Raw genomic sequence first — 24,086 nt, 5'->3', positions numbered from 1 at the left:
TGTGCCTTCAATTAGTAGTATGATGGGCATCTGTCAATAGAAGAAACTTTCTCTCCATCACTGCATCGCTATACAGAGCGAAATATTCATTTATTGATTTCTGCATCTTAAAAAGACACAGAGCTTCTGTTTATAAAAAGTGGCAATCATACAGCATGGATGTTTGAAAACCTCCCGGCAGAATCTAAAACAGGCAGCATCGAACTTGTGTAATAGTGCAAACATTCATTGTTTCTTTTAAAGCCACACAGTTAAGTAAAGGGTGATCCTATGCCTGTCATCCCAATAGCATTTCAGTAATGGAAATGCCTCTCTCTGAAGGTTAAACTGGTGCCAACACTGCATAACTTTAAGGGCCAGCCGAAAATTTGTTTGTACAACCCTTTTAAGCTAACCCATTGAATAAACAGACATGTTTAACTTTTACATTTTGTATGATTTTTACTTGTCTTTATACTTGCAACCCCCCTGAGATTTTGGACAAAAGGTAGTACAGTATGTAAGTCTGATAGATACAGATAAACACAGTACCATATCAACTTGAAGATACGTAGTAGCTTAAATTAGTGACTAAAGTTTAACACCAGCCAGAAGGGATATTCTGTGTCCTATGACGCCAATTACACTTGTAAACTGTGATTGTATCTAATCTGTGAGCTGGATTGCAAGCTGTGTGTGTGTCAGTGAGCCGAATATATTTGAGCAAAAGAAAGCTGTATAATTCTGTAGTAGCAAGATAGGATAGCAGAGATTGCAATGCACAGAGGTGCAATCTTATGGAATACTTTCAGTTAGAAGGGACGCGGGTGGCGCTGTGGGTAAAACCTCAGCGCCTAGGACTTGCCGATCGCACGGTCGGCGGTTCGAATCCCTGCAGTGGGGTGCACTCCCGTCGTTCGGTCCCAGCGCCTGCCAACCTAGCAGTTCGAAAGCACCCCCGGATGCAAGTAGATAAATAGGGACTGCTTACCAGCGGGAAGGTAAACGGCGTTCCGTGTGCTGCGCTGGCTCGCCAGATGCAGCTTGTCACGCTAGCCACGTGACCCGGAAGTGTCTGCGGACAGCGCTGGCTATAGAGTGAGATGAGCGCAGAACCCTAGAGTCTGGCAAGACTGGCCCGTATGGGCAGGGGTACCTTTACGTTTACGTTTACCTTACTTTCAGTTAACTTCTTGTGCAGCAGAGATTTAGTCTGTAGGGGGTGTGAACACAAATGAAGCCCAGAATGTATGGTTTACAGTCAGGGCTGGTGCTGTCGTTAGGCCGACTGCCTAGGGTACAGACTTCAGAGGGGTGCAGAATACTGACCTTTGAGGGGCACAGTTTTATTCAGATTAGTTTTTGGTATATCTTACAAATTTCAGGTAATATTTGATTTTTATTTTATATTTTGAAGAATTTGATCATTTATACCAGACATCTGTTTTTGAAAACTGATATTAGCAATTTGGAGTGGGTGGAAGCCCTTAGCTGTGCCAAGGGTGCAAAATAGCTTGGCACTGTTTACAGTATTTGCATGTATGTCACATAAACCTACTTGTTAAATATTTTATATTTGTCCACCTTTCCCCCAAGGAGCTCAGGACATCATACATTATTCATTCCTCCCCTCTTCCAATTTCATCCTCACAACCATCTTGTAACAGAGGCAAGTTGAGATAGTAGGACCCAATCTCCCTGTGAGCTTCATAGCAGAGTGGGGATTTGAGCAGGAATCTCGAGTCCTAGTCCAACACTTGAGCAGGACACACCTTATCTATGGTGTTTATTAGGTACCAAGGTATGTATCTTACACTGTGAGCAGCATGCTATCAATTAAAGTGATGCTTCACTTGGGTTTTTATAGATTTCTCATATTACAGGTTGGATCCACACATGCAGCAGAGGTCAGGAATTAGAGGAAAGAGTTCTGAAGTGACTGAATGGAATGGATCACTTAGTACTGCAGATGCTGTCCGACATTAACACAAAAGAGGGTGCCCTGTAAGTAGAAAACTAGACAGCAGGGAAAGGGGTATGGCAAATGTTTCTCTTTGATGAAGTAGTTTTCTTCTTGCAATTTGTTTAAACGTGGAGTAATCAGACATTATATGGAACACCACCTGCAGTCTACCACCTGCAGTCTGAAACAGCACACTCCGTTGTTGTCATTCAGCGGTTGTAAAGCTGACTGTCCAACTCAAGTATGCAGGTGGGCCGCACCATTTATGATACCACACAACAACATCGTTTGCAAGAAAGCAAACTATTTCGGGTCTTCCCTGCTGTGCTAGATTTCCACTTGCAGGGAGTTCTTCTCTTAACGCAAGGGAGAACGAAAGCGGCCCAATCCCATGTCTTTTAGAAACCACAGAGCTTTCTAAAGCGCCAAGAACATAACTTGCAGCCGTCATTTCGAGATTGAGAAGGGAAGCTGGGAGAAAAGGACTGTAAAGCAGGTCCGGCTCCGTACAGCGAAGAGCTGAAGACGCGGGGATGGGGGGGGAGAGGAGGAGGAGGAGTGAGACCGTCTTCGCGCCCCCCCCCGCCCCTAATGGTAGCGCCCTCCTTCCCCCACCCTCCCGGCGTTCGCTCGACGGGCTGCCTGAGCCCGGCTCGTCCAATAGGGCGGATAAAGGGAGGGCGGCGTTCCCGGCATGCAGCGTGCGCTAGTGCCCGGCCGGTGGCTAAGATGGCGACTCCCATGCACCGCCTTATCGCTCGGAGACAGGCGTAAGTGTGCGAGGGGCTGCTGCTGCGGCGGGCGAGGGTCGGGGGTCGCGCTGCGGGGAAAGAGGCGGCGGCGGGGGGGGGGGGGAGGCGGCGCCGCTGGAGACCAGCCGCGGGGAGCGGCGTCCTGAAGGAGGGGAGTCGCGTGCAGCCGAAGAAGCTCCCGGGTTGTTGCTACCTGTCAGCCGCGAGGACGAGCGCGAGCTCTGGGAGCGGGGCAGCAGCCCGCGCGGCCTGAAAGCGAGATAGAAATGGAATGAGAGCGCGAGAGGAGGCGGGGGGGGGGGGGGCTGGTTCTTCGCGAGGCGGGACCGTCCCTTGGTGTCCGCGCGGGGATGTGCCACCCGGGCGCTGCTCCCTCGCACCTGCCTCTGAATGACCGGCTATGGGAAGCGCGGGCGATAGATGGGGGTCTTGAAAGCCTTCAAATCCCTTTCAGGTTCACGAAGGGAGGCTCTCCGTGGCCTGGTGGGCGCTTCTTTCTCCTTTTCTTGTTTATCTTGCCTGCTAGCAAAATATGGTTAGGCATTCAAATGAATCTTAGTGGTGTTGGTCGTCTTTCGTTTGCGAAGTTGGGTTATCTCGCCCAGTAGCGCTGCTAGTCGTTCAAAAGCTACTGTTGTGTAAAAGGTGGTCTTGTGACGTACGGTTGTTTCCTTGCCGCACACACACACCTCCTTCTCGCACAGAATGACACACTGCTTTCATACAGGCTTTGCGGTAAGTTGCCTTCGGTGCAGTGCAGCTGGAAAAGTTGTTGTGTGTAGCTGCTTGGAAGTAAGCGCCGCTAAGTTGAATGGGGCTGGCTTCTGTGTAAGGGTGAAAAGGACTGTGGTTTTGAAAAGGATTATCTAGGCACACAAAGTTGGTAGGTGATTGCCTCAGAGTGAATGCTTAGCAAAGGTTGAAGGTATTTTCTTTGGCTTGGTGCCTCCACGAGGGTTCCACATGTAGACTGGATATGTGGATATGACTGAATTGGAAATAACCAAAGCTTTCCAGTGCTGTGACATTTCTATTAATAAATATATAGAAATGATTCTCACACTAGAAGTGTGTAATCCCTGTGAATCTCGGCACTTTTGGATGGCTCTAAGCTTAAAGGAAAATGTGAAAAGGAGACATGACTTCATGCTTGTTTTTGATTACCCATACAAGCTTTTTATGTACTCCTAAATGCTGCTTCACATTATTGTACTAATATAGGTAAAGGTAAAGGTACCCCTGCCCATACAGGCCAGTCGTGTCCAACTCTAGGGTTGTGCGCCCATCTCACTTAAGAGGCCGGGGGCCAGCGCTGTCCGGAGACACTTCTGGGTCACGGGGCCAGCGTGACGAAGCTGCTCTGGCAAGCCGGCACCAGCGCAGCACACGGAAACGCCATTTACCTTCCCGCTAGAAAGCGGTACCTATTTATCTACTTGCAGTTAGGGGTGCTTTCGAACTGCTAGGTGGGCAGGAGCTGGGACCGAAAGATGGGAGCTCACCCCGCCGCAGGGATTCGAACCGCCGACCATGCGATCAGCAAGTAAAGTAGTAATACTTATGTGAGTTAGTCAAGGTCATTTACAGAAAGAATATCAGAGGGACAAAGCAAAATTTAAAATGCTGCATGTTCTTTGGTTTCAAAAATTAAGATGCCTGCACAAGACAATTCTATCGTTGTTTGACCGATTCAGTTTTCCTATATTTTTTCTAGTTTCTCTTGCAGCATGGATTGTAGGGTCTGTTGTAATATCCTTTCATTTCTATCATGCAGAAGGCTTGTACAGTGTTGATTCTTAATCCTCATTAGGATTTATGATTTACTTAGAAACTATATAGGGCCTTTTATGAGGTCTTGGTGTGCGTATTAGTAGCATACCATGCCTTTAAAATGTTGTTCCCTTTACTAAGGGTGAGTAAAACGGCAAGTGGAATAAAGACACAAGTATCCATCTAACCCATCTCCTAGTTATTATTTATTACTTGGTACAAACCACATACTCTTAGCTGCTTCATATACACTCATACGGCTTCAAAAATGCTTGGAGGAAAATCCCTCATAGTCATACTCTTTGATTTAGTACAACAGGGTGAAGCAAACAACACTTGTAGGTCTAAAGAGGGTTTCTTTTGGAGTGGTTTCACAATATTCTCCTTCAGGACACCCACAACCACTACCTATCAGAATGAGACACTAATGCCCACCTCTAGCCAGCTGGTCAGCCATCTCTTATTGGACATTAGAAGCCATGAGTATCAGGCGTCCAGCAATGTGTAGTAAGCCACATCCTTGCAAGCATGTTGACCTTCAACAACTGGCATTCATCTGATAAACTATTACCAGTTATTTCTTCAGACACATTCACTGATTGCAGCAATAGTAGTGGTGTCTAGGTCAAAATAGGTGCAAGCAATTTTATTCTTAAAGTGCTTAGCAAATAAATCACAGGAGACTACCGAGGCTTTTGAAAAGTAAACTTGTAGGCCTAGCTGAAGAAGACCCCAAACCAGGTGTGGGAAACCTTTGGCCCTCCAGGTGTTGCTGAACTACAACTCCCACTGGCCTTCCCAGGCATGGACATTGGTGTTAGGCAACATCTGGAGAACCACATGTTCACCATACCTGCCCCAAACCATTCAAAGTGTTACTGGACGTGGGATTCAGTGGTTGTGAAGTATTCATTCTTCACTCCTATCACTGGTACAGAGTAGCTCTTAATCAGTTGAATTGACCCAAAATTCCCATAACTTGTGTTCAAACCAGTGTTTGGTCTGCTTCATTGTCCCCAGTTCACTAGTATAACAGAGAGCTAAATGTGCCCTGTTTAATAGGTATGGGCATTTGGGAGTGATGTTTGAAGCCCAAGTCATTTCTGCAGCTATGACTGCTATGACTTTGACATGAGCATCAGCCCTTCCTAATTAGGTCCCAAACATTGTCGGGAAATGTGGCTCACTCTGTTTCCAAGATGGACCGTTCTAATTTGTTCACTACTCCTGCAAAGGGAAGAGGTATTCTTGGTGTATTTGTCCTGTATGGAGCCTCACTTTTATCCATGTGGAAGCCACACTCAAATAATTATTTATTTAAGAAAACATATGCACCACTTGATTGTAGAAAAGATTTCAAAGTGGTTTACAAAAAAACCCCACACAACCCCAATAAAATTATTGCTTAAAAAAATATTGTCTGTAATTTGAAACACACAGAAGGTTAAAGCTGCAGTAAACTAGACTAAACAAATCAAAACTCCTACAAACTTTCTAAACATCTGGGTAGGTTTATCTAAATAAGAATGTATCCAGCAGGCACTGAAAGGAATACACAGAAAGTGCCTACCTGATATCAGTAAGCAGGGAGTTTCAAACATGCAGAAATGTCTACAGTGCAGCTGTTAACTATGGGATACTTTTCTGCTTTTTAAGTTGAATATTCTCTACATTCCTGAGCAATTTTTAGTTTTTACTTCTTGTTGTGTTGGTGATGCCACACTAAATGATCAAGTTGTTGCAGAAGTAATGTGGGTTATATGGCGTTGGTAAAAGTGCCAATTCTGCTGGTCAAGTGGGCACATAAGGGATACAGCAATCTCCTGGGTTAACTGGTCCCAAGTTGTTAAGGGCTTTATATATTCATAGTAACACCTTGAACTTGGCCCGGCAGCAGACAGGCAACCAGTGCAGACTCTGAGCACAGGTGTTAAATGTGGACAAGGCCTCACTCCCCCAGCAATGCAGTCGTGTTACAGCTTTCTGTGCATAGAATTTCAGTGTGGGTATAGTGATTGGCCCTTCAAGTTTTTATGGGGATATATTTGAGATATAGTTTATGGAGTGCCTCATTATCAAACCTTGCATGGTGTCAACTATTGTCATTCTGACACCGAGTGAACACAAATGTTTCATGGTATTCCTACATATAATGTAAATTGGTTCTAGATGTAGTTTCATCTGTTTTGCTGAATTTATTGACATTCTGACCTTTGTTCTCCATTGTGTTTTAGAAACTTTTACCATAAGATGCACTAAAATTTTAAATTGAAGGATAGTGTAGAAATATTCTAAATATAAAAAAGATGATAGGTAGCTTTTATTTACTCATTTAGAAGTGTAAGTATCTTGACTTTTTCTAATGGCTCATAACTGCTTACAACAGAATTAATGTTATGTAAATCAACTCCAGGGATTGAGAACATTAAAATTTACTTAACAAAACCAAAACTAAAGCCTCAGTTAGCACACCTCTCTTCAATTCACTCGTACTTATATCTCTTTTTAAACCTTTAGCGGTTTTTCTTGCAGTAATAGACCATCAAAATTTGTCTAGTTAGAAACAATTTATTTATTATTTTGTTTTTATTTATTGTTTATTTATTTTTATTTATTAGATGTGTGGCATCCACATGTAGATTTGCACACATGACACCCAGGTAATCTTGCTTAGTTTCAGCAATAGAAATGTAGTAGAATATCAGATATTCACTGGTTCAGTTTTTGTAGATCTGTGAGGCATCAAAGGGTGGAGCCTATTGCTATAATATTGAAATTAATTTGAAGTCAGAAAAGATACTCTCATGTAAATAACTTCTGGACCACAGCCCAGATTCCTGACTCTGGTTTTAGTTTTAAAAAGCCAAAAAGATACTGTGTGCCTTCTAGGAACAATCTCAGGCCGGGTAGAATGTATCTGTTTTTCAGATGAATTCTCAATTTTTATCTTCAGAAATACTTCCAAATTGCTGCTCATGATGAAGAGCTTATATTTTTAATACATTTGCTCTAATTTACACAGTTGCTGCTTTGCTGCTGTAATCATTATCACCGAATAGTAGTCTGTGAATAAATGTACTAGTATTTAGCGTAGCTGTTATTCCAGTTTGGATATTATCACCAGTCTTGTGAATTGCATGTGATAGGCAGGGGTGTGTGTAGTGGTGGAGAAGGAGAAAATCAATAACTGCTAGCTCCACAGCTAGTGAGGTGAAAATAGCTCTTGGCTACATTTTCCCTACTTTTGTCTGGTGTTTTTTTATCATAGTAACAGTTCCTTAAGCTTTCTTGCACTTATTTGCATTCTAACAGAACAGTTTGAAACCATATTTACCACTTTCCCATATGGGAATTAAATTTGTCAAAAGTTTGTGCCTTAATTGTGAAACAACAACAACAACAAAAGCACTTGCTTTAGTTCTAGAAGATTAATTCTTAGTCCAGCTAAACAAGAGTACTGTACTTAAATGTAAGTCATATTTGTCCCAAGGGAGGAAAAGTTAGTAATGCAGCAACCATTGGAGGCAATGGTAAAACCGCAATCATTTTAAAAATGTTTTTAAAGGAGTTAGATTGCATTGGAGGATTGATGTAATCCATGTACTCTGGTTCAACTGGCTTGTGGATCAGTCACCTAAATTCCAGTTAGGTCATTGGTGTGAGCAGCAAAGCATACATTAAGTGAAGCTATAATTTTAGCTTAAGCATATTTCCTTTACCAACTTTTCTTTGTAGTGTAGTATCCAAGAGTGTTCTCTCTCCCTGCCTTTGGAGCTCCTGCCTCCAAAACCAGAGATGTTGTCACTACCTCTCCATTTCCTCTGACCTTGAGACAAGGACAATTCTCAAGACAGTAGGTGATTACTATTGTGGATATGAGGGAGCATCCAGTCTGTGCCTCTTTCTCTCCTGGGAAGCAGGGCATCTTAAGAATGTAAGACAAGTCTACTGCATCAGGCCAGTCCAAGTCTGTTTTTGCAGTGGCTGACCAGATTCCTGTAGGAAGTCTGCAAACTGGACATCAGCACAACAGCACTTTGCCCACCTGTGATTCCCAGCACCTAGTATTCAGGGGCATACTACCTTTGACAGTTCCCTCTAGTTCTCCCTAGACACAACTGAGTAGCATGGGTTGAAGATGTAGGCAATGTCTCCTGAGCAGTCAGAAGCACACCCCAAATCCCAGTAACTATAATGGGAAACAACTATAACTTTATGCATCTTGTCTATCTTGGTTTGTCTTATGATAACCGTGCAAACATGGCAAGTCTCCAACTTACATATCCAACATGATCCAGTGAGACCTGTAATGCAGATGAAGCTATGAATCCACATCAGTACTGAATCTGTATTTCGTACCATCCCCCAAATCAATTGTCAGGCAGAGGGTAAGGAGGAGTTTAATATAGTGTAATAAATTGAATAGGAAAATTTAAATAAGGATCTAGCAACGATCTGTCATTTGATCTTGTATAAATACACTTGGCCTTTGCTGTCCAGTTTGCTCTTGGGTGTATTAACTTATTTTTGATAATGTACTTCAGAATCTTATACCACCTTGATGTTCTGGCAGGCAGCTCAAGGGAACTGAAAGAGGGTTTGACAGCTGTTCCTTGATTTTTCATTTTTCTTGTGTTGTAAAACTATGTAAACATTTTTTCTATTAAATGATTATATGGACAGAAATACATTTCTGTCTATATTCAGTTTTCACCTATCTTTTCTATGACAATGGAAAGAACATTCAAATGTTATTTTGGAACATGCTGTAGTTCTAGCTGTTCCTTTTTCTTGTTACAGCTGCTCCTGCTGGTAACACATCTGTGTCTCATGCTGGGTTGGGGGAGAGATGAAAGGATTTCTGCAGCAGGTGTGGAATGACTTCATTGGACATTCAGCCTCCTTTGCACTTTCCCCCTTTTACTAATTTACTGTCTTTTTGGAGTAAGCAGGGATGGCACACTCACAACTATTTAAGGACAGAGATCATAAGCTGGGAAGTGTTAAAATTACCCTCATCAGTAGATTGGTTCAATACAGTAGCTAGCTCCTTGTGACACCTTGCCACCTTATTGTCTGGAAATGGAACTTTCTGATTCCTTTAAACTCTATATTTTCCCCTTTCCCCTGCGGTGGAAGTAAGAGCTGCCCATAGGAAACAGTGGGATTTCACTGTTGCTTGCATTTAGATGGCATTGTGCCCACGCAGGAACTGAAGCAGAGAGATTAGTGCATGCTCATTCTAAATTGGATCTAATTTCATTTGTGACTTTTAAAAATCAAAGCACACACCAGAGCAAATCAAAGGAGCACAAGGCTTCTCCATGTAATTGAGTACAAGATTTGGGCTGGTAAGGAAACTAAGGGAAGAAGTGAACTAGAATGACCTTAGCTGTGATGTGAGGGATATCTTAGATAGGAGATATTTTTGCTGGAAGTTGAACCCAGCCTCTAACTTGTAATGTTATCAGTGGATTATACTACGCAGTTGTCATAAGCTTCTTGTTCAGCCACAGTCTGTTCTCATCGAATTACAAATATAATCCCCTACTAGGGGCCCAAAGTTGGTAGTTTTTATGTTGGAATTGCCATCTATTTTCTAGAATGTTGATCTTAGCTGTGGTTAATAGTCAGCTTTTAAATCAAAGACATATGATTTCAAATATTCTTGGATATTTCCATAGGGAAGCAAACAAGCAGCATGTGAGATGTCAGAAGTGTTTGGAATTTGGACACTGGACCTATGAATGTACAGGGAAAAGAAAATATCTGCATAGACCATCAAGGACAACAGAGTTTAAAAAAGCACTTCAGGAAAAAGAGAAGCAACTATTACAACAGAGGTAAGATCACAGGGGAAGGAGACTGTACACCATTTGTAGAAAAGTGCATGTGATCAAGCTGTAGTTTAAGAGCCCTTGAACTGTACAATTGTAGAGTTGGAAGGTGCCCAAGGGTCATCTAGTCCAACCCCCTGCAATGCAGGAATCTCAACTAAAGCATCCATGGCAGGGGGGCATCCAACCTCTGCTCAAAAACCTCCCAGGAAGGAGAGTCCACCACCTCTCATGTGAGTCTATTTCACTGAAAGTTCTTCGTGATGTTTAGTCAGAATGTCATTTCTCGTAACTTGAATCCATTGGTTGATTTCAGTGGGAAAGATAAGCATGTTCTGGGAACAAGGGCTACTGCACATGTGATGCAACTATGGTGTTATCTTGCAACTTGACATGGGATGACCTGTTCTCATATCCGCCCCCCCCCCCCCCGCTTAAACATTGTAGTGTTCTTCTTTCTGGTTTGCCTCTCCTACCACATCATCTTTCCTCCAGTCTTAACTCTGCTGCTAGTTTAGGATTTGCCCCTTTCTGCATCTCATGTTGACCAAGTTTCTCTTTTCATAACACTCCCTTTCCTTTTTTTAATTACTCCCTGACCCCAACCTAATAATATTTGTGCCCTCCTGTCTTTCCTTTTTGCTTGCTTCTTTTTATAGTGGTACCTCGGTTCTGGAACGTCTCCATTGACGAACGTTTCGGAACCTGAACGTCGAAAACCCGGAAGTAAATGCTTCCGTTTTCAGATGCGCCTTGGAAGTGGTACAGCTTCCGCTGCATGTTTTTCCATTTTCTCAATTGAATTTGCAGGGAGCTCTTTGCGCCTCGGTTTTCGAACGTTTTGGAACCCGGAATGGTTTTCCGGAATGGATTACGTTTGAGGACCAAGGTACCACTGTCCTTGGTTTCTTGTTGCCTTTGTTATGTTGATACTTTCTTATTAGCTAAACCTTGCCACACTACTTTTGCATGTTTCCACCTTGTCTTGTTGCCCCTTTTTCCTGGAAAGTCTTGCCTCAGAATCTCTGCACCTCTCACTTCTGTCTGCTCTTTAAGCATTTGAAAACATGCTTTTTGCCCTGTTGTTTTTTTACCCCTCTAAAATTCCTCCTTTCCTTTTTAGTATACTCTTTCACTCTTAAGCCTTAAGGCAGGGTTGTTCACTACAATTGTCATACAGTGGTACATCGGGTTACATACGCTTCAGGTTACAGACTCCGCTAACCCAGAAATAGTGCTTCAGGTTAAGAACTTTGCTTCAGGATGAGAACAGAAATCGTGCTCTGGCGGTGCGGCAGCAGCGGGAGGCCCCATTAGCTAAAGTGGTGCTTCAGGTTAAGAACAGTTTCAGGTTAAGAATGGACCTCCGGAACGAATTAAGTACTTAACCCGAGGTACCACTGTATAGCACTTAAATGCGAGAAAGCTTTTAAAGCAGGGATTGCAAATGTGGTGCTCACCTCCACGAAATCTTCTCTAGCGGGTCCCCCAGCCTTCCAGAGCAGATTTTTTTCTGGAGGGCGTGGGGTTGCAGGGGAAACAGAAGACTGGAAAGTCCACTTGAGTGATGTTGGATCTTAACCCATTGAGAACAATGCTTAATGAATATTTATGTAGCCCACTCCTATGCAGTTTAAAATCAATGGATTTGTGTATTTTAAATTACAGTACAGTGGTACCTTGTCTGCCAGCCAAGGGGCTTAAAAAAATAACCAAGAGGTTTTGTTTTGTTTTTTGTTTTGCAAGCACACACTTAACTCTCAACCTAACATTTCCTCATATCATTATGTTTAGTGCACATTTTCCCACTCTCCCAGCAAATTTTAGAGTATTTCAGTACTCCTTAAAACAGCCTTGTAAAGCAAGCAATTATCTCCACACTAAAGATAATTTGCTGAGTTTGAGGCAATAGTAGCTTTCCAAGGCCAACAGGTGAGTTTGCAGCTGAAGTGATACTTGAGCCAAGGGGTATCCAGCTTACATTCTTAGCCATTTCACCGCATCATGTGTAAACTAAGAAATAGGAGCTATAGTATCATAATAGGAATAAATGGATGCAGTGAGACATATATGAAGCTACAATGGGGGTGATGAAGATGATGCTGGTTTCCTGTTTATAGTAAAGATACAGCCTCACCGTTTTCTGTTGAAGATATAAATTTTAGCCAAGAGCAGCAAAGCAGCCATCCATATTATATTCACCCAGAATTACTAGTGCTGCTATTTACTTAAACAGCTGGCATCTAAGCTGCATGATGTTTTGACAGCACTGGCATTTTAATATACTAGCTATTCCTGCAGTATTGCTGAACTCTGAATAATTTCCTAAACATTCATGCCTGAAAATTATTATTCTTGTGTAATTCTGATAAATGACTGAACCAACTATTTTCCCATGCTTATATTTTCAAAGCAGTTTAACTGTGTAAAAACCAAGACTGCAAATTCGCCCTCTTTTTAAGCAACAGCAAATCAAATAATAATGGATGTATAGAATAAACTGCAGACTCTTGAGACTGAGATACATGTATAAGTAGGTTCGCTACAACTAGCTGATACAGTTTCAAAACAATTGCCCACGCTTTCTCTTTATCTATGCATCCGTCGTCTGGTATTACAAATTCACCATAAAAGCTCGGGCAAATTACACTATATATAATATACCCATTTACATCCCTGTTTTTTAAGCAAACTTGACGAGTCTTGTGAAATCAAGCTGTGTGATATGTTGAAAGGCAACGATATCTAAAGAAGAAAAATTCAGTAATGCTGTTACCACGCTAATGGGTTTCTTATTTCCTTTAAGTGGGACAATGTGAGAGGGTGGCCAGCACATGGTTTTTCTCAGTTTTGCTTCTTATGTATTTATTTCATTAAAATTTTGCACCGCTTAATTGTAAGAAACCTCAAAGCAGCTTGCTAAAAGATAAAGCAAGAGAATCAGGAAAGAGTCACAAGCCTACTTTTAAAACATACTAAAGTAAAAAAATACTAAAACTGATTAAAATGGCCTAAACTTTTAAAGCATCTGTGTAGGCTTACCTAGACAATAATGTTTTTAGCAGGCACTGAAAAGAGAACAATGAAGGCGCCTGCTTGATCTCAATAGGCAGCAAGTTCCAAAGGGCAGGTGGGGCCACACTAAACGATCAAGTGCTTACCAATGCAGAATGTGTATTATGTGGCACCTGTAATTCCAGTTCTGCCAACCGAAGGACACAGGTGGGTTAAGGTGGCCTCGTAGGTAAGCTGGTCCCAAGTTGTGACATCTTAAACTTGGCCTGGTAGCAAATCGGAAACCAGTGCATATCTCTGAGCACAGTTGTTATATGTGGCCCTCGCTCCAATCAGCAATCATGCTACCCCATTTTTACTAACTGCAGCTTCTGGATCAAGCACAAGGGAAGTGCATTCGTTTGTGTACTAATGTTTATATGCAGTTATGTCCATGTGTGAGCGGGATGGACTTCCATCCTTGTGAAATAAAACTTTGCCTTGCAACACCCTCTGCACCTCCAAATCTGCTGTAGAAAGTGGAGGTGGGGCTGTGCAAGTGATAGGGGAGGTATGGGTGCAATGGGCAGATGGGAAAGGGAAGGGAAGAGAAGGGAAGTCCTTTTTCTCTGCTTGCACAATGTTGGATTTCACTAATATATATACTGGCTTTCAATGTCTTCCCTGGGCAGTTTGCATAAACACGTCTGCCACTAGCATTCAGTAAAGTAATGCATTAATAGCTTTATCATTGTCACTTACACCTTTTGCTCATCTTATTTTGTCTAGGAAGCTTGATTCTCCATCCCCTGCCCACTGCTAAGTTTAAGTTCTAACTGTGCAATATATAATTTTAAATCCAGCATATTAATTAAAACAATTGTTTCTCTTCTCTCCTGCCCTTACTTTCAACCAGCTCTGGAGAATGCACTACAGACAGGAAGAGCAAGAAGAAGAGGTATGTGAGAAAACCTGAAACTTAACCAATTTCCCCTGTCTAATGCCTATATTCTGTGATAAATGATGTAGCTTGGCTAATGAACTAGACATGCATGTTGTCGGCTGCAGTGCTAATTATGGACATGGAGAAGTGAGTGTCTGTGGGACCTACTTTCCAATTCGGGATTTACTTAATTCCAGTAGCCCTTTAATATTATGCATAGTGTGTTCTATTCCAGTTTACAGTGGTACCTCGCAAGACGAATGCCTCGGAAGACGAAAAACTCGCAAGACGAAAGAGTTTTTCGTTTTCTGAGTTGCTTCGCAAGACGGATTTCCCTATGGGCTTGCTTCGCAAGATGAAACGTCTTGCGCCTGTTTTTTAAAACCGCCAATGCATTCCTATGGGAAACCGTCAATACACAGTGGTGCTTCGCAAGACGAAAAAATTCACAAGACGAAAAAACTCGCAGAACGAATTAATTTTGTCTTGCGAGGCACCACTGTATTTATTTTCCGTTCCATTTGCTCTACCTCGTCCTGTCTTTAGTGGTAAGCACAGGTGTATCACTTGACAGATAACGTGAGATAGTTTTATTAGAAGTAGCTGTCAAAACCAAGGGATAGAAGGAAAAAATGTTTCCCTACAGAGTTTCAACTGCAAAAATGTGCTTCCTAGCCTGCAGTAGTTTCTCATACTAAGATATATCCAATATTTTAATTTCCAAGTCTCTCTGAAAACCATAGGCCTCTTGAACTTGTAAGTGGCCCTCTGCTATATATCTGCTGATTATTGGATTCTCTAGAAACAAACAGATAAACACTGATGAAATAAACTTCAGTGTACTTTGGAAAACTGGGATCTTCCCATTTATAATAACTGCTCTTGGCTGTTTCACACAGCTTTTCTTTTGTGCTGAAGGAAATACAGAATTCAACTAATGATAAACTCCTTTTTAAATGCTGCCAATTTTTACAAAATAATGTAATTTTAAGAACTTTGTGGAGGTTTCAAAATAACGCCCCCTGCTCGCAACTTAGAGGCTGCAGACCTCTTTTGCTTCTGGGTGGAATAAACCAGTTTCCCATTCTGGCAGATGCAGAAACTGGAAGCAAAATCTTCCACTCTTATCCCTGGGTGCTTGAAATATAGGAGTAGCATATGGGCCCAAGCCTTATTGCAGCTCATCCATAGTGTCAGGAAACCATAGCCTTGCTATTCCCTCAAGTGGGATTGAGTATTTGAGCCTAGAACCCAGTCAGGGAGATCATTGATTATATGAATCTTTTTGTTAAAATAATGTTTTGTTGATAGTGGCACAGCTACAGAATTCAAAACTAGGAATGGTTTTGATCAGTGCTTTGTTTCTGCGGGAATGCAGGGGTACGCATACCCCTAAACATTTTGTGAATCTTTGTACTTTTGTCCATTTACTGTATTTATTTTTCCAGATTTGAACTATAAAATGGTGATTTTCTTGAGTCAAAATGAGAGTACCCGTAAACATTTTTTAAGAAAAAAAGCACTGGTTTTGATAATTGTTGGGGACTAATGCTCACCTAATGCTTAATTTTAATATTCATGGTAACTTTTATACCAACGTGAAACTCCCATATTCCCTTGCGTTTGTTTTCAGCTACTTTAAATAGCAACCAAACATCTATAAATAGAGAACCAAACTCTCCCCCCCCCCCGCCATCCTTGCTATACAAAATAAGAAAAAAAAATTGTATTTCATCCTAAGAACATTTTGGGAAACAGATGAATGCTGTTCTATGATTGAGATTGCTTTACAAGGCTTTGCTAGTCACAGAATCGCACAGTGCCGTTGAATAATATCTGCTGGTCATCTTAAAACTCTTGTGCAGGTCTAAAAGTGTCACAAGTTCCAGCAGTAGCAGCAGCGCCAGCTCAGCCAGTGAGTCATCATCTGAGAGCGAAGATTCCTCATCCTCCTCTTCGGATGACAGTGACAGTGATGAAAGCACTTCCTCTTCCTCATCATCCCCCTCTTCAAGTAGTTCTTCCAGTTCTTCTGACTTTGAGACAGATTCTAGTTCCTCCAGCAGTAGCAGCAGCAGCAGCACAGACAGCAGCACGGATGATGAGCCGCCAAAGAAAAAGAAGAAGAAAAGTAATCTGGTGCAGTGTTAGGACTCTGGTGTTGATGAACGATTAGCATCTAAAATGCTTAATGGCCAAACGAAACTAACAGGTCAATTTTTACAATTGATTTCTCTTTTTTTTTTTTTGGTGTGTTTTACATAGTAGTTGATAGGACATAAACCGTTAAATGGGAAGTAACGCTTATTGAAAGAGTATTTTTGTGGATTATTGTTTAATAGGAAATGCTACTTTTTTTTCCTTAGTTTTTAAAGAAATCTATCAAATGTTTATATGAACTAAGGTCCAGTCACCCTGATGTTTACATGCCAGCAAGCAAAACACATTTATTTGAACCATCCTGTTATGTTATAAGCAACCAACGTCCATACCAATGTACTTCATGTGAAAAGCAAGATAGGAAGATAAAGGGTGCAAAGTTTTATTTCAGTTGGCTGAAATGTCAAAGCCATATTCAATCTCCACTAACAGTTAAAAGGGGTGGGTGGGTGATACTGCCTTCAGCACAAGTGAAACAGATTTCCCTTTTCTGCCAGTAGCTGCTCAAACATTTGTTGCAATATCATATTGCCGAATTTTGGAGATCAGGACCATACATGCATGCCAGCCCAGTGGGGTTGCTTCAGCCTGTTGAAAGAGGCTTCTGTGCATAGACTGCCCCTCTGAACGTGGCCCTGCATATGCAAAATGATATGCAGTGACCCTAACATGGTAGTGGGCATCACACATGGTACTATACTTAAGGATCTCCCCCGCCCCCAAGGTGTTGGTTTATATTCTCAGTATAGAAAAGCCGCAGTCACTCCATCTGGGTTAGAGGGTAAATGATTTCCAGAAACCTCTCTGCCCCCCACCCCCAAGTAAACAGCACTGTCAAATGTTAAGAATGCCTACCATCTGTTTATCAGTGGAGATCCTTCCATGCAACTACATACATGCCTCTCTCCAGCATGTACCACAATTTCTGGACCAGGGTCAAATGCTTTAATTTTTTTAACAAGACCCGTTCAGAGCTTAAAGGCCATCCCTTAAGCTGCATTTGCACTGCGCATGGAGAGTAGTGTTAACTGTTGCAACTGAAGTGTTTCATCTTTGTGCCTTTTCATAAAATTAAATGTTCCCCAGCAAGGGTGTTAAAATGAGGAGAGTTTTAAGTATTCGTTTTATCTTCCATAATCTAATTTGGGAGGCTAGAGAAATTGTAATAACATACAAATCTTGTATTTTCAATGAGGAAAAAAGAAAAAACACATTTATTTTCATTGGAGCCCGATTTTAAAAAAAGAAAGTATCTTTAAATATTTCCCCTTGTGCTATTTTTGCATAGTAATTCTTAACTGTAAGATAAATTTGATTTATTTTGGTCATATAGCAACTTTCATTGTATTCTAATTTACAATCACTTATTTAGAATTATTTCTTTTTTGCATAGCACAAGTTATATATAATTGTATGAACTTTGAAATGGAGGGTACATAATAGCAAAAATCATATTGCAGTACATTTCTTGCTAGTTACAGAAGTGAACTAACTTGCTATTGTGATAAATTTTAGCAATTGGCAGTAGTCACTTAATTTGTGATACAGTCTCCTTTTAGTTTCTTATTGATGGGAGTCTTTATAAGAGGGAACATGTGGGGGAAGATCTTAAATATCCTAGTCTAGTTAAAATATGAATTAACTATTGAACTATTTTTTATATTTTTATGAAAATGTAGTGTGTAGAATGCCTTTTGAATACAAATGTTCTATTTAAATGTTTATGTAAGTTGTGCATTTTAGTCTGTAACCATTTCTATGTTTTGCAGAACTCAGATACTGTAATTCTAAAAGTACAAGAAAACTATTTGAAAGTCATGCTAAAGAATGTATCATTTAAGAGGAAAGATTAATAAATTATTAAATGCAAATAAATGGCTTTATTGTTTATTTTAACAGAATGCAGATTCAGTACCAATACAGTGGTTGTCGAACTGAATCCGTTCCGGGAGTTCATTTGACTCCTGGAACCATGTGAAAACCAAGGCGCAGCTTCCGATTGGCTGCAGGAGCTTCCTGCACTCCATAGGAAGCCGCAGAAGCCGTGTCGGACGTTTGGCTTCCTAAAAACATTCGCAAACCAGAACACTCACTTCCAGGTTTGCGGCATTTGGGAGCCGATTTGTTCGGGAGCCAAGCCGTTCGACAACCAAGGTACCACTGTATTGCAGTTGGTTTCCTTAGCTGATTCTAGTCTTAAGGACCTGAAGCCATGGACAATAATGAAGATAATATCTTAAGAGATGGTGGGGACCTACTGTTGGCTAATCACTTACAGAAGAGAATGAGAGGAGCAAGAGTAGTATGGAGATTATATCGAGGAGACTCATTATAGTTATTCTATGGCTGCTTGCTCTAATGGTTTGTATGCAATATGCTACTTAATATTAGTTCAAAGGCAATTGAGTAGCTGCAATACAGCAGCGTTAGGGCTTTTGCTTCATGTCATGCTTGTGGATCCACGGTGGGTATGGAATTCCAGGCTAATAGAGTTTCATCTGCTCCAGCCAAGGTTCTTGTCTCTTGTTTCATAAGCATGAGATCTTGCTAAGAAAACTCTCTAATGTGAAATGAAGAACAACAAAGATCTGGTAGGAGAAAAAAAGAATAGCTATCAAAATTGAAATGAAATGTAAACCTTAAGAAAACACTGATGAGAATGTATGGATGAGATTGAAATGGGTAAGAGCCGTTAATGGCCTTGCTGGTGCATGATGGCAAACCATAGTCAGAAACTAATTTCAGCTTGCTGTGAATGAGCAGGTTGTGGTGCATGCTGCTTAATTGCACTCATTCTGCCCTGCTTCCTCTGGAAGAAAACCATGGCAATTGGTTTAGTGTTACATGTAGGCTAGCACTTGTGGTTTGTAGCTCTCCAGACAAACATGGCTTCTGCTCATGGTTTGGAGAGAACCAAGCTGTGAGTGGTGCTTTGCATGTAATGCTAAGCCAAGTTCACAATCCTTCTCCTGGAAGCAGGCAAGACAGATTAAGTGAAACCAAGCACCATGCACCATGCCTTCATTCCCAGTAAGCCATTGTTTGCTTCTAACTGTTGTTTACCACTGCATGCAAACTGAGCCATAGTTAGCTCATTAAGGTATTTATTGAGTGTGTCACCATCTTAGATTAGGGGCCAATCTACATGTGTGTGTTTTTTAACAAAGCACAAGACAGAGTCTTTCTGAGAATGTACCATAGGGGAGGGGAACCTCAGTTTCAGGGCCAAATGTGGCTCTCCAGGCTTTGCTTTTGGCCTTTGGAACTTGCCATAGGCCACAGCTTTCACTAGCCCTACTTTGTCCCCTCCTTGAGTGTGCTTTTGCCTGACTGGAATATGTCCTTGAACTCTGGTGATGCCTCTTGCTTGCCTGAATGGAGGACAGAGCAAGTGTGTGTTTGTTTGTTTGTGTGTGTGTGTGTGTTAAGAAACTAGCCTACTGTGCAAACGCAAAAGGTACATTGATTGATTCCAGTGGCGTAGCGTGGGTTGTCAGCACCCGGGGCAAGGCAAGTAATTTGCGCCCCCCCCCCTGCACTGTCCCTCCCCCAGATAGTCCCTCACTCTCTCTCCGCACCGCACCGCACCGCACGCCTGGCACCCTCCCCTCCACAGTGGGCGGCGACCTGGCAGCTCGGATCGGATTCGCACAGCCAGCACTGCAGTGAGAGAGAGTGAGTGAGCCAGGTAGGGGCAGAGAGCTGCGAGTGCGAGCGCCCCCCCCCAGATGTTGCGCCCGGTGCGGCCGGTCCCCCCTGCACCCCCGCTACGCCACTGATTGATTCACCCACTTTTGCTTCTGGCCCCACTCAAAAGGTGCACCATCCCTTCTCTACCACGCCAGATTACAGGTTGGGGTGGTATATAGAGGGTCTTCTAGTAGTTTGCTGTGGATCGAAAACTATGTTGTGGAAAAAGAGCCTAGTCTAGTATTTTCTGGTGGACAATGATTTTTACATGACAAACCATTCAGTCATGCTTCATTTTGAACTGCTACTGCCTGGAGATGATGGTACTATATGCTTTCCCCAAATGTATAGGTCTAAGTGGCTCATTCAGGTTTCATGCCGACTTTGTCAGTGTAATCAAACCTGCTGGAAATTATCCCAGTGAAGATTAGGCATCAACCACACAGTTAAATATGAAGCATGAAAGTGTTTTAACTAACCCTTTTCCTCAAGGTAATACGCAAGGATGCCTGGGCTGCAAATGGGAGAGATTCTCACAGATCTGATTTTCCTGCCTAAACAGATAAACATACATCCTTGTAATGGTAATGTTGATGTGGCTTTTCCTGCTTATGTGCAAAAGAGACTTCCAGCTATTCATGTTACCTAAAACATATATTCCTTACCAGATAGATTATCTCATATGGGTTTCAACAATGTTTGCTGAAGACATAGAAACTCTGGAGCAGGTATCTTTCAAATGTCAAAAAAGTGAATTTTTTAGAAACAGATTTGAGAAATTTACCTAAAACCTAAGATAAATTTGTTCAAGGACATGGAATTGGTTATCTTTCTTTTCAACAGCAGCAAAAATAGCTATAATCTATAACCGGAAAATGCTGAATCTTCCCCCTGTTATGGATTGGTTGTTAAGAGACAAGGGACATGGTTTGCATGAAAAAATTGACAAACTTTGTGAGTAAAGGCACGTAGGCTGCTAAGAGCTTTATTGAAAAGTGAAGTATGTAATATTTTGGAACGACAAAGTGCCAAAAAATCTACAACTATAGATTTGGGGCAATATTTAAGGGCACTCCTTTATGATGTTTTAACTGTGAATGAAGTCCTGTGTACTTAAGTTGACCATGTTAAAGAGATGTTGTTAATTGAACTTTAATTTATTCAACCTTACTCATTCCAATGAGAAAATGAATAGACATTATTTGATGAATAGATCTTATTGCACTGATTTTATGGGTTGATAGCCATTTGGAGACTTGGAGGCATTTATTTTAGTGTTCAACACTGAGCATCATACAGCTTCACAAACACTTTGAAGAATGTACACTGGAACCTACTGTAGAGGCTTCCCTTCTCGTGAAGTCTTCTGTGGCATGGTTTGCATGTTTTTATTCTTAGAATATGTATTCAGAACACTTTTAAACATACCTCTTGATTTGTTAAAGTCATTACAGAGTGGTTTAAAATTACTTGAACTGTATCTTGTTTTTGAACCTTTTATTGTTGTTTCTCAGCCTGAGAATGAGTGATATATCATACAAACAATTTGAATTGGTTTCAATAATTAATTACAGGAGAGGACAAAGAACATCAAAGGGGGGAAAATGAAAGCAATCCATAAGCTGGTGTTGTTGTCTCTGTCAAGGGCAATTAATATCCTAATCTAACCTAGGGCAGTTGAGACCAGCGCATGGTATGCACAGATGTTGACAGAATGTGGAGTCCTGTTAACCCCTTTGGGGTCTCTATCAAGCTCTGTCTTGCTATCACTAACAGCAGGGGGTCATTTGAATACCAGGCTCTTTAGAGAAAGGGAGGTGGATTCCACGCTGTGAATCAAAGTGACATTGTCTTCTCCTTGTATTTAGCATCTCTATTGTTATAAAACATGTCTGCTGCATGAAAAGATTATTTTACTTCTTGAATTATGTACATATTTGGTTGATTCCCCTCATATGAAATAAATATAACAACTGGTGTAATTTGTTTTCTATATACCACAAGAAAAGCAATTTTGTGTGTGCAGATATTTTCCTATGTCTACCAACTGTTTGTGGTCGCTATATTTCCAGTAGCTAGAGTTTCAGAGAAATGTGGGCATTAAATGGGAACCATGTGGTATTGAGTAAAAGATCACTTCCTGCTTTTAGAACATTAATTGATGAAGCCCTTCTGACAAACATATTCAGTCTTTGGAATTGTGATAAAATATAGAAGCAGCAGTCTCTGTTGAAGAGAGTTTTATTTCTTATGGACATTCATAGAGGGAAAATGTAGAATACCATCCTCTGTTGTTTACATAAAGGTAAAGGGACCCCTGACCATTAGGTCCAGTCGTGTCTGACTCTGGAGTTGCGGCACTCATCTCGCTTTATTGGCCGAGGGAGCCGGCGTATAGCTTCCGAGTCATGTGGCCAGCATGACTAAGCCGCTTCTGGTGAACCAGAACAGCACACGGAAACGCCGTTTACCTTCCCACCGGAGCATTACCTATTTATCTACTTGCACTTTGACGGGCTTTTGAACTGCTAGGTTGGCAGGAGCAGGGACCGAGCAATGGGAGCTCACCCCGTCACGGGAATTCGAACCGCGACCTTGTGATCAGCAAGTCCTAGGCTCTGTGATTTAGTCCACCCGGGTCCACACAGAGACACTATTGATTGCCAAGTATACTTGCTATATTAGATATATCTCACCTACTGGGGCGTGGAGGGGTGGTAATACTGAAGGAAATAGGCTGACATTCTTGAAAGTAGCCGGCAAAAGAGAAACAGAATTCTGCAGTTGGCTGACAAAGAGGACATAGGCAGAGTTCAAAGAAGTACAGTATGTTGTTTCTTTTGAGAAAACCAATTCTGCTTTACATGCTAGTGCTAGGTGTCCAGTCCACCCCATGTTTATTTTCAGGCAGATATTGTGGAAACAACATCTCCATAAGGCTGTCACAAGGAAACAGATATTGTAAAAAGCTGTCCCTAAACTAAGTTTGTGTGTGTGTATGTAGTAAAGGTAAAGATACCCCTGCCCATACGGGCCAGTCGTGTCCGACTCTAGGGTCGTGCGCCCATCTCACTTAAGAGGCCAGGGGCCAGCACTGTCCGAAGACACTTCCGGGTCACGTGGCCAGTGTGACGAAGCTGCTCTGGCGAGCCAGCACCAGCGCAGCACACGGAAACGCCATTTACCTTCCCGCTAGGTAAGCGGTACCTATTTATCTACTTGCACTTAAGTGTGCTTTTGAACTGCTAGGTGGGCAGGAGCTGGGACCGAAAGACGGGAGCTCACCCCGCAGCGGCGATTCGAACCGCCGACCATACGATCAGCAAGTCCTAGGCGCTGAGGTTTTACCCACAGCGTCACCCGCGTCCCTAAAAAACACCTCTGTGTGTGTAGCACAGAACAATAAATTCTCTGTGTTGTTTTCCTCTTATCTGCCTGTTTGCATTTACTGAATGTTATCAAATTATTCTGGTTTATTATAGATTTCTAGTCACCACCTCTGGATTTATTCTAGTGTGTTAGGTAAAGGTAAAGGTACCCCTGCCTGTACGGGCCAGTCTTGACAGACTCTAGGGTTGTGCACCCATCTCACTCAAGAGGCTGGGGGCCAGCGCTGTCCGGAGACACTTCTGGGTCACGTGGCCAGCGTGACATCGCTGCTCTGGCGAGCCAGAGGCGCACACGGAAACGCAGTTTACCTTCCCGCTAGTAAGCGGTCCCTATTTATCTACTTGCACCTGGAGGTGCTTTCGAACTGCTAGGTTGGCAGGCGCTGGGACCGAACAATGGGAGCGCACCCCGCCGTGGGGATTTGAACCGCCGACCTTTCGGTCGGCAAGCCCTAGGTGCTGAGGCTTTAACCCACAGCGCCACCCGCATCCCTAGTGTGTTAGTGGACTCTTAATGTGAAATTCCATTCTTGTATGACCACACACTACCTCTCTTTTTGGAGGCATTTGTCTGATAATAGGCAGCAGGGTGAGGCTACTGTCCTTTTA

At 42.1% G+C, this 24,086-nt stretch overlaps 1 protein-coding gene across 2 annotated transcripts; it reads left to right on the top strand.

Moving 5' to 3' along the window:
• The first annotated feature begins 2,579 nt into the window (after positions 1-2,579).
• ZCCHC10 (zinc finger CCHC-type containing 10) lies at positions 2,580-18,273 on the top strand. Of its 2 annotated transcripts, none has more exons than XM_083430387.1 (4): positions 2,580-2,712; positions 10,149-10,307; positions 14,212-14,253; positions 16,104-18,273. In XM_083430387.1, exons 1-4 carry the CDS (start codon positions 2,672-2,674, stop codon positions 16,387-16,389), a joined length of 528 nt encoding a protein of 175 aa, XP_083286513.1. In that variant the 5' UTR covers positions 2,580-2,671; the 3' UTR covers positions 16,390-18,273. The 2 variants fall into 2 exon arrangements, with proteins under 2 accessions (XP_083286513.1, XP_083286514.1); XM_083430388.1 differs by lacking the exon at positions 2,580-2,712 and adding an exon at positions 9,270-9,334.
• Positions 18,274-24,086: the final 5,813 nt, after the last annotated feature.

This window comes from Podarcis tiliguerta (assembly GCF_965153285.1).
Source record: "Podarcis tiliguerta genome assembly, chromosome: 2".
Classification (NCBI taxonomy): domain Eukaryota; kingdom Metazoa; phylum Chordata; class Lepidosauria; order Squamata; family Lacertidae; genus Podarcis; species Podarcis tiliguerta.
The sequence above is the reverse complement of the archived record's forward strand: the minus strand, read 5'-3'. Positions and strand labels throughout refer to the sequence as shown.

Excerpts from the sequence above, each read along its gene's own strand:
- ZCCHC10 (XM_083430387.1), top strand. The coding sequence starts at position 2,672 with ATGGCGACTCCCATGCACCGCCTTATCGCTCGGAGACAGGC. Across the intron at positions 2,713-10,148 it reads CTTATCGCTCGGAGACAGGC|GGAAGCAAACAAGCAGCATG; the intron begins GTAAGTGTGCGA and ends ATATTTCCATAG. Across the intron at positions 10,308-14,211 it reads AAGCAACTATTACAACAGAG|CTCTGGAGAATGCACTACAG; the intron begins GTAAGATCACAG and ends ACTTTCAACCAG.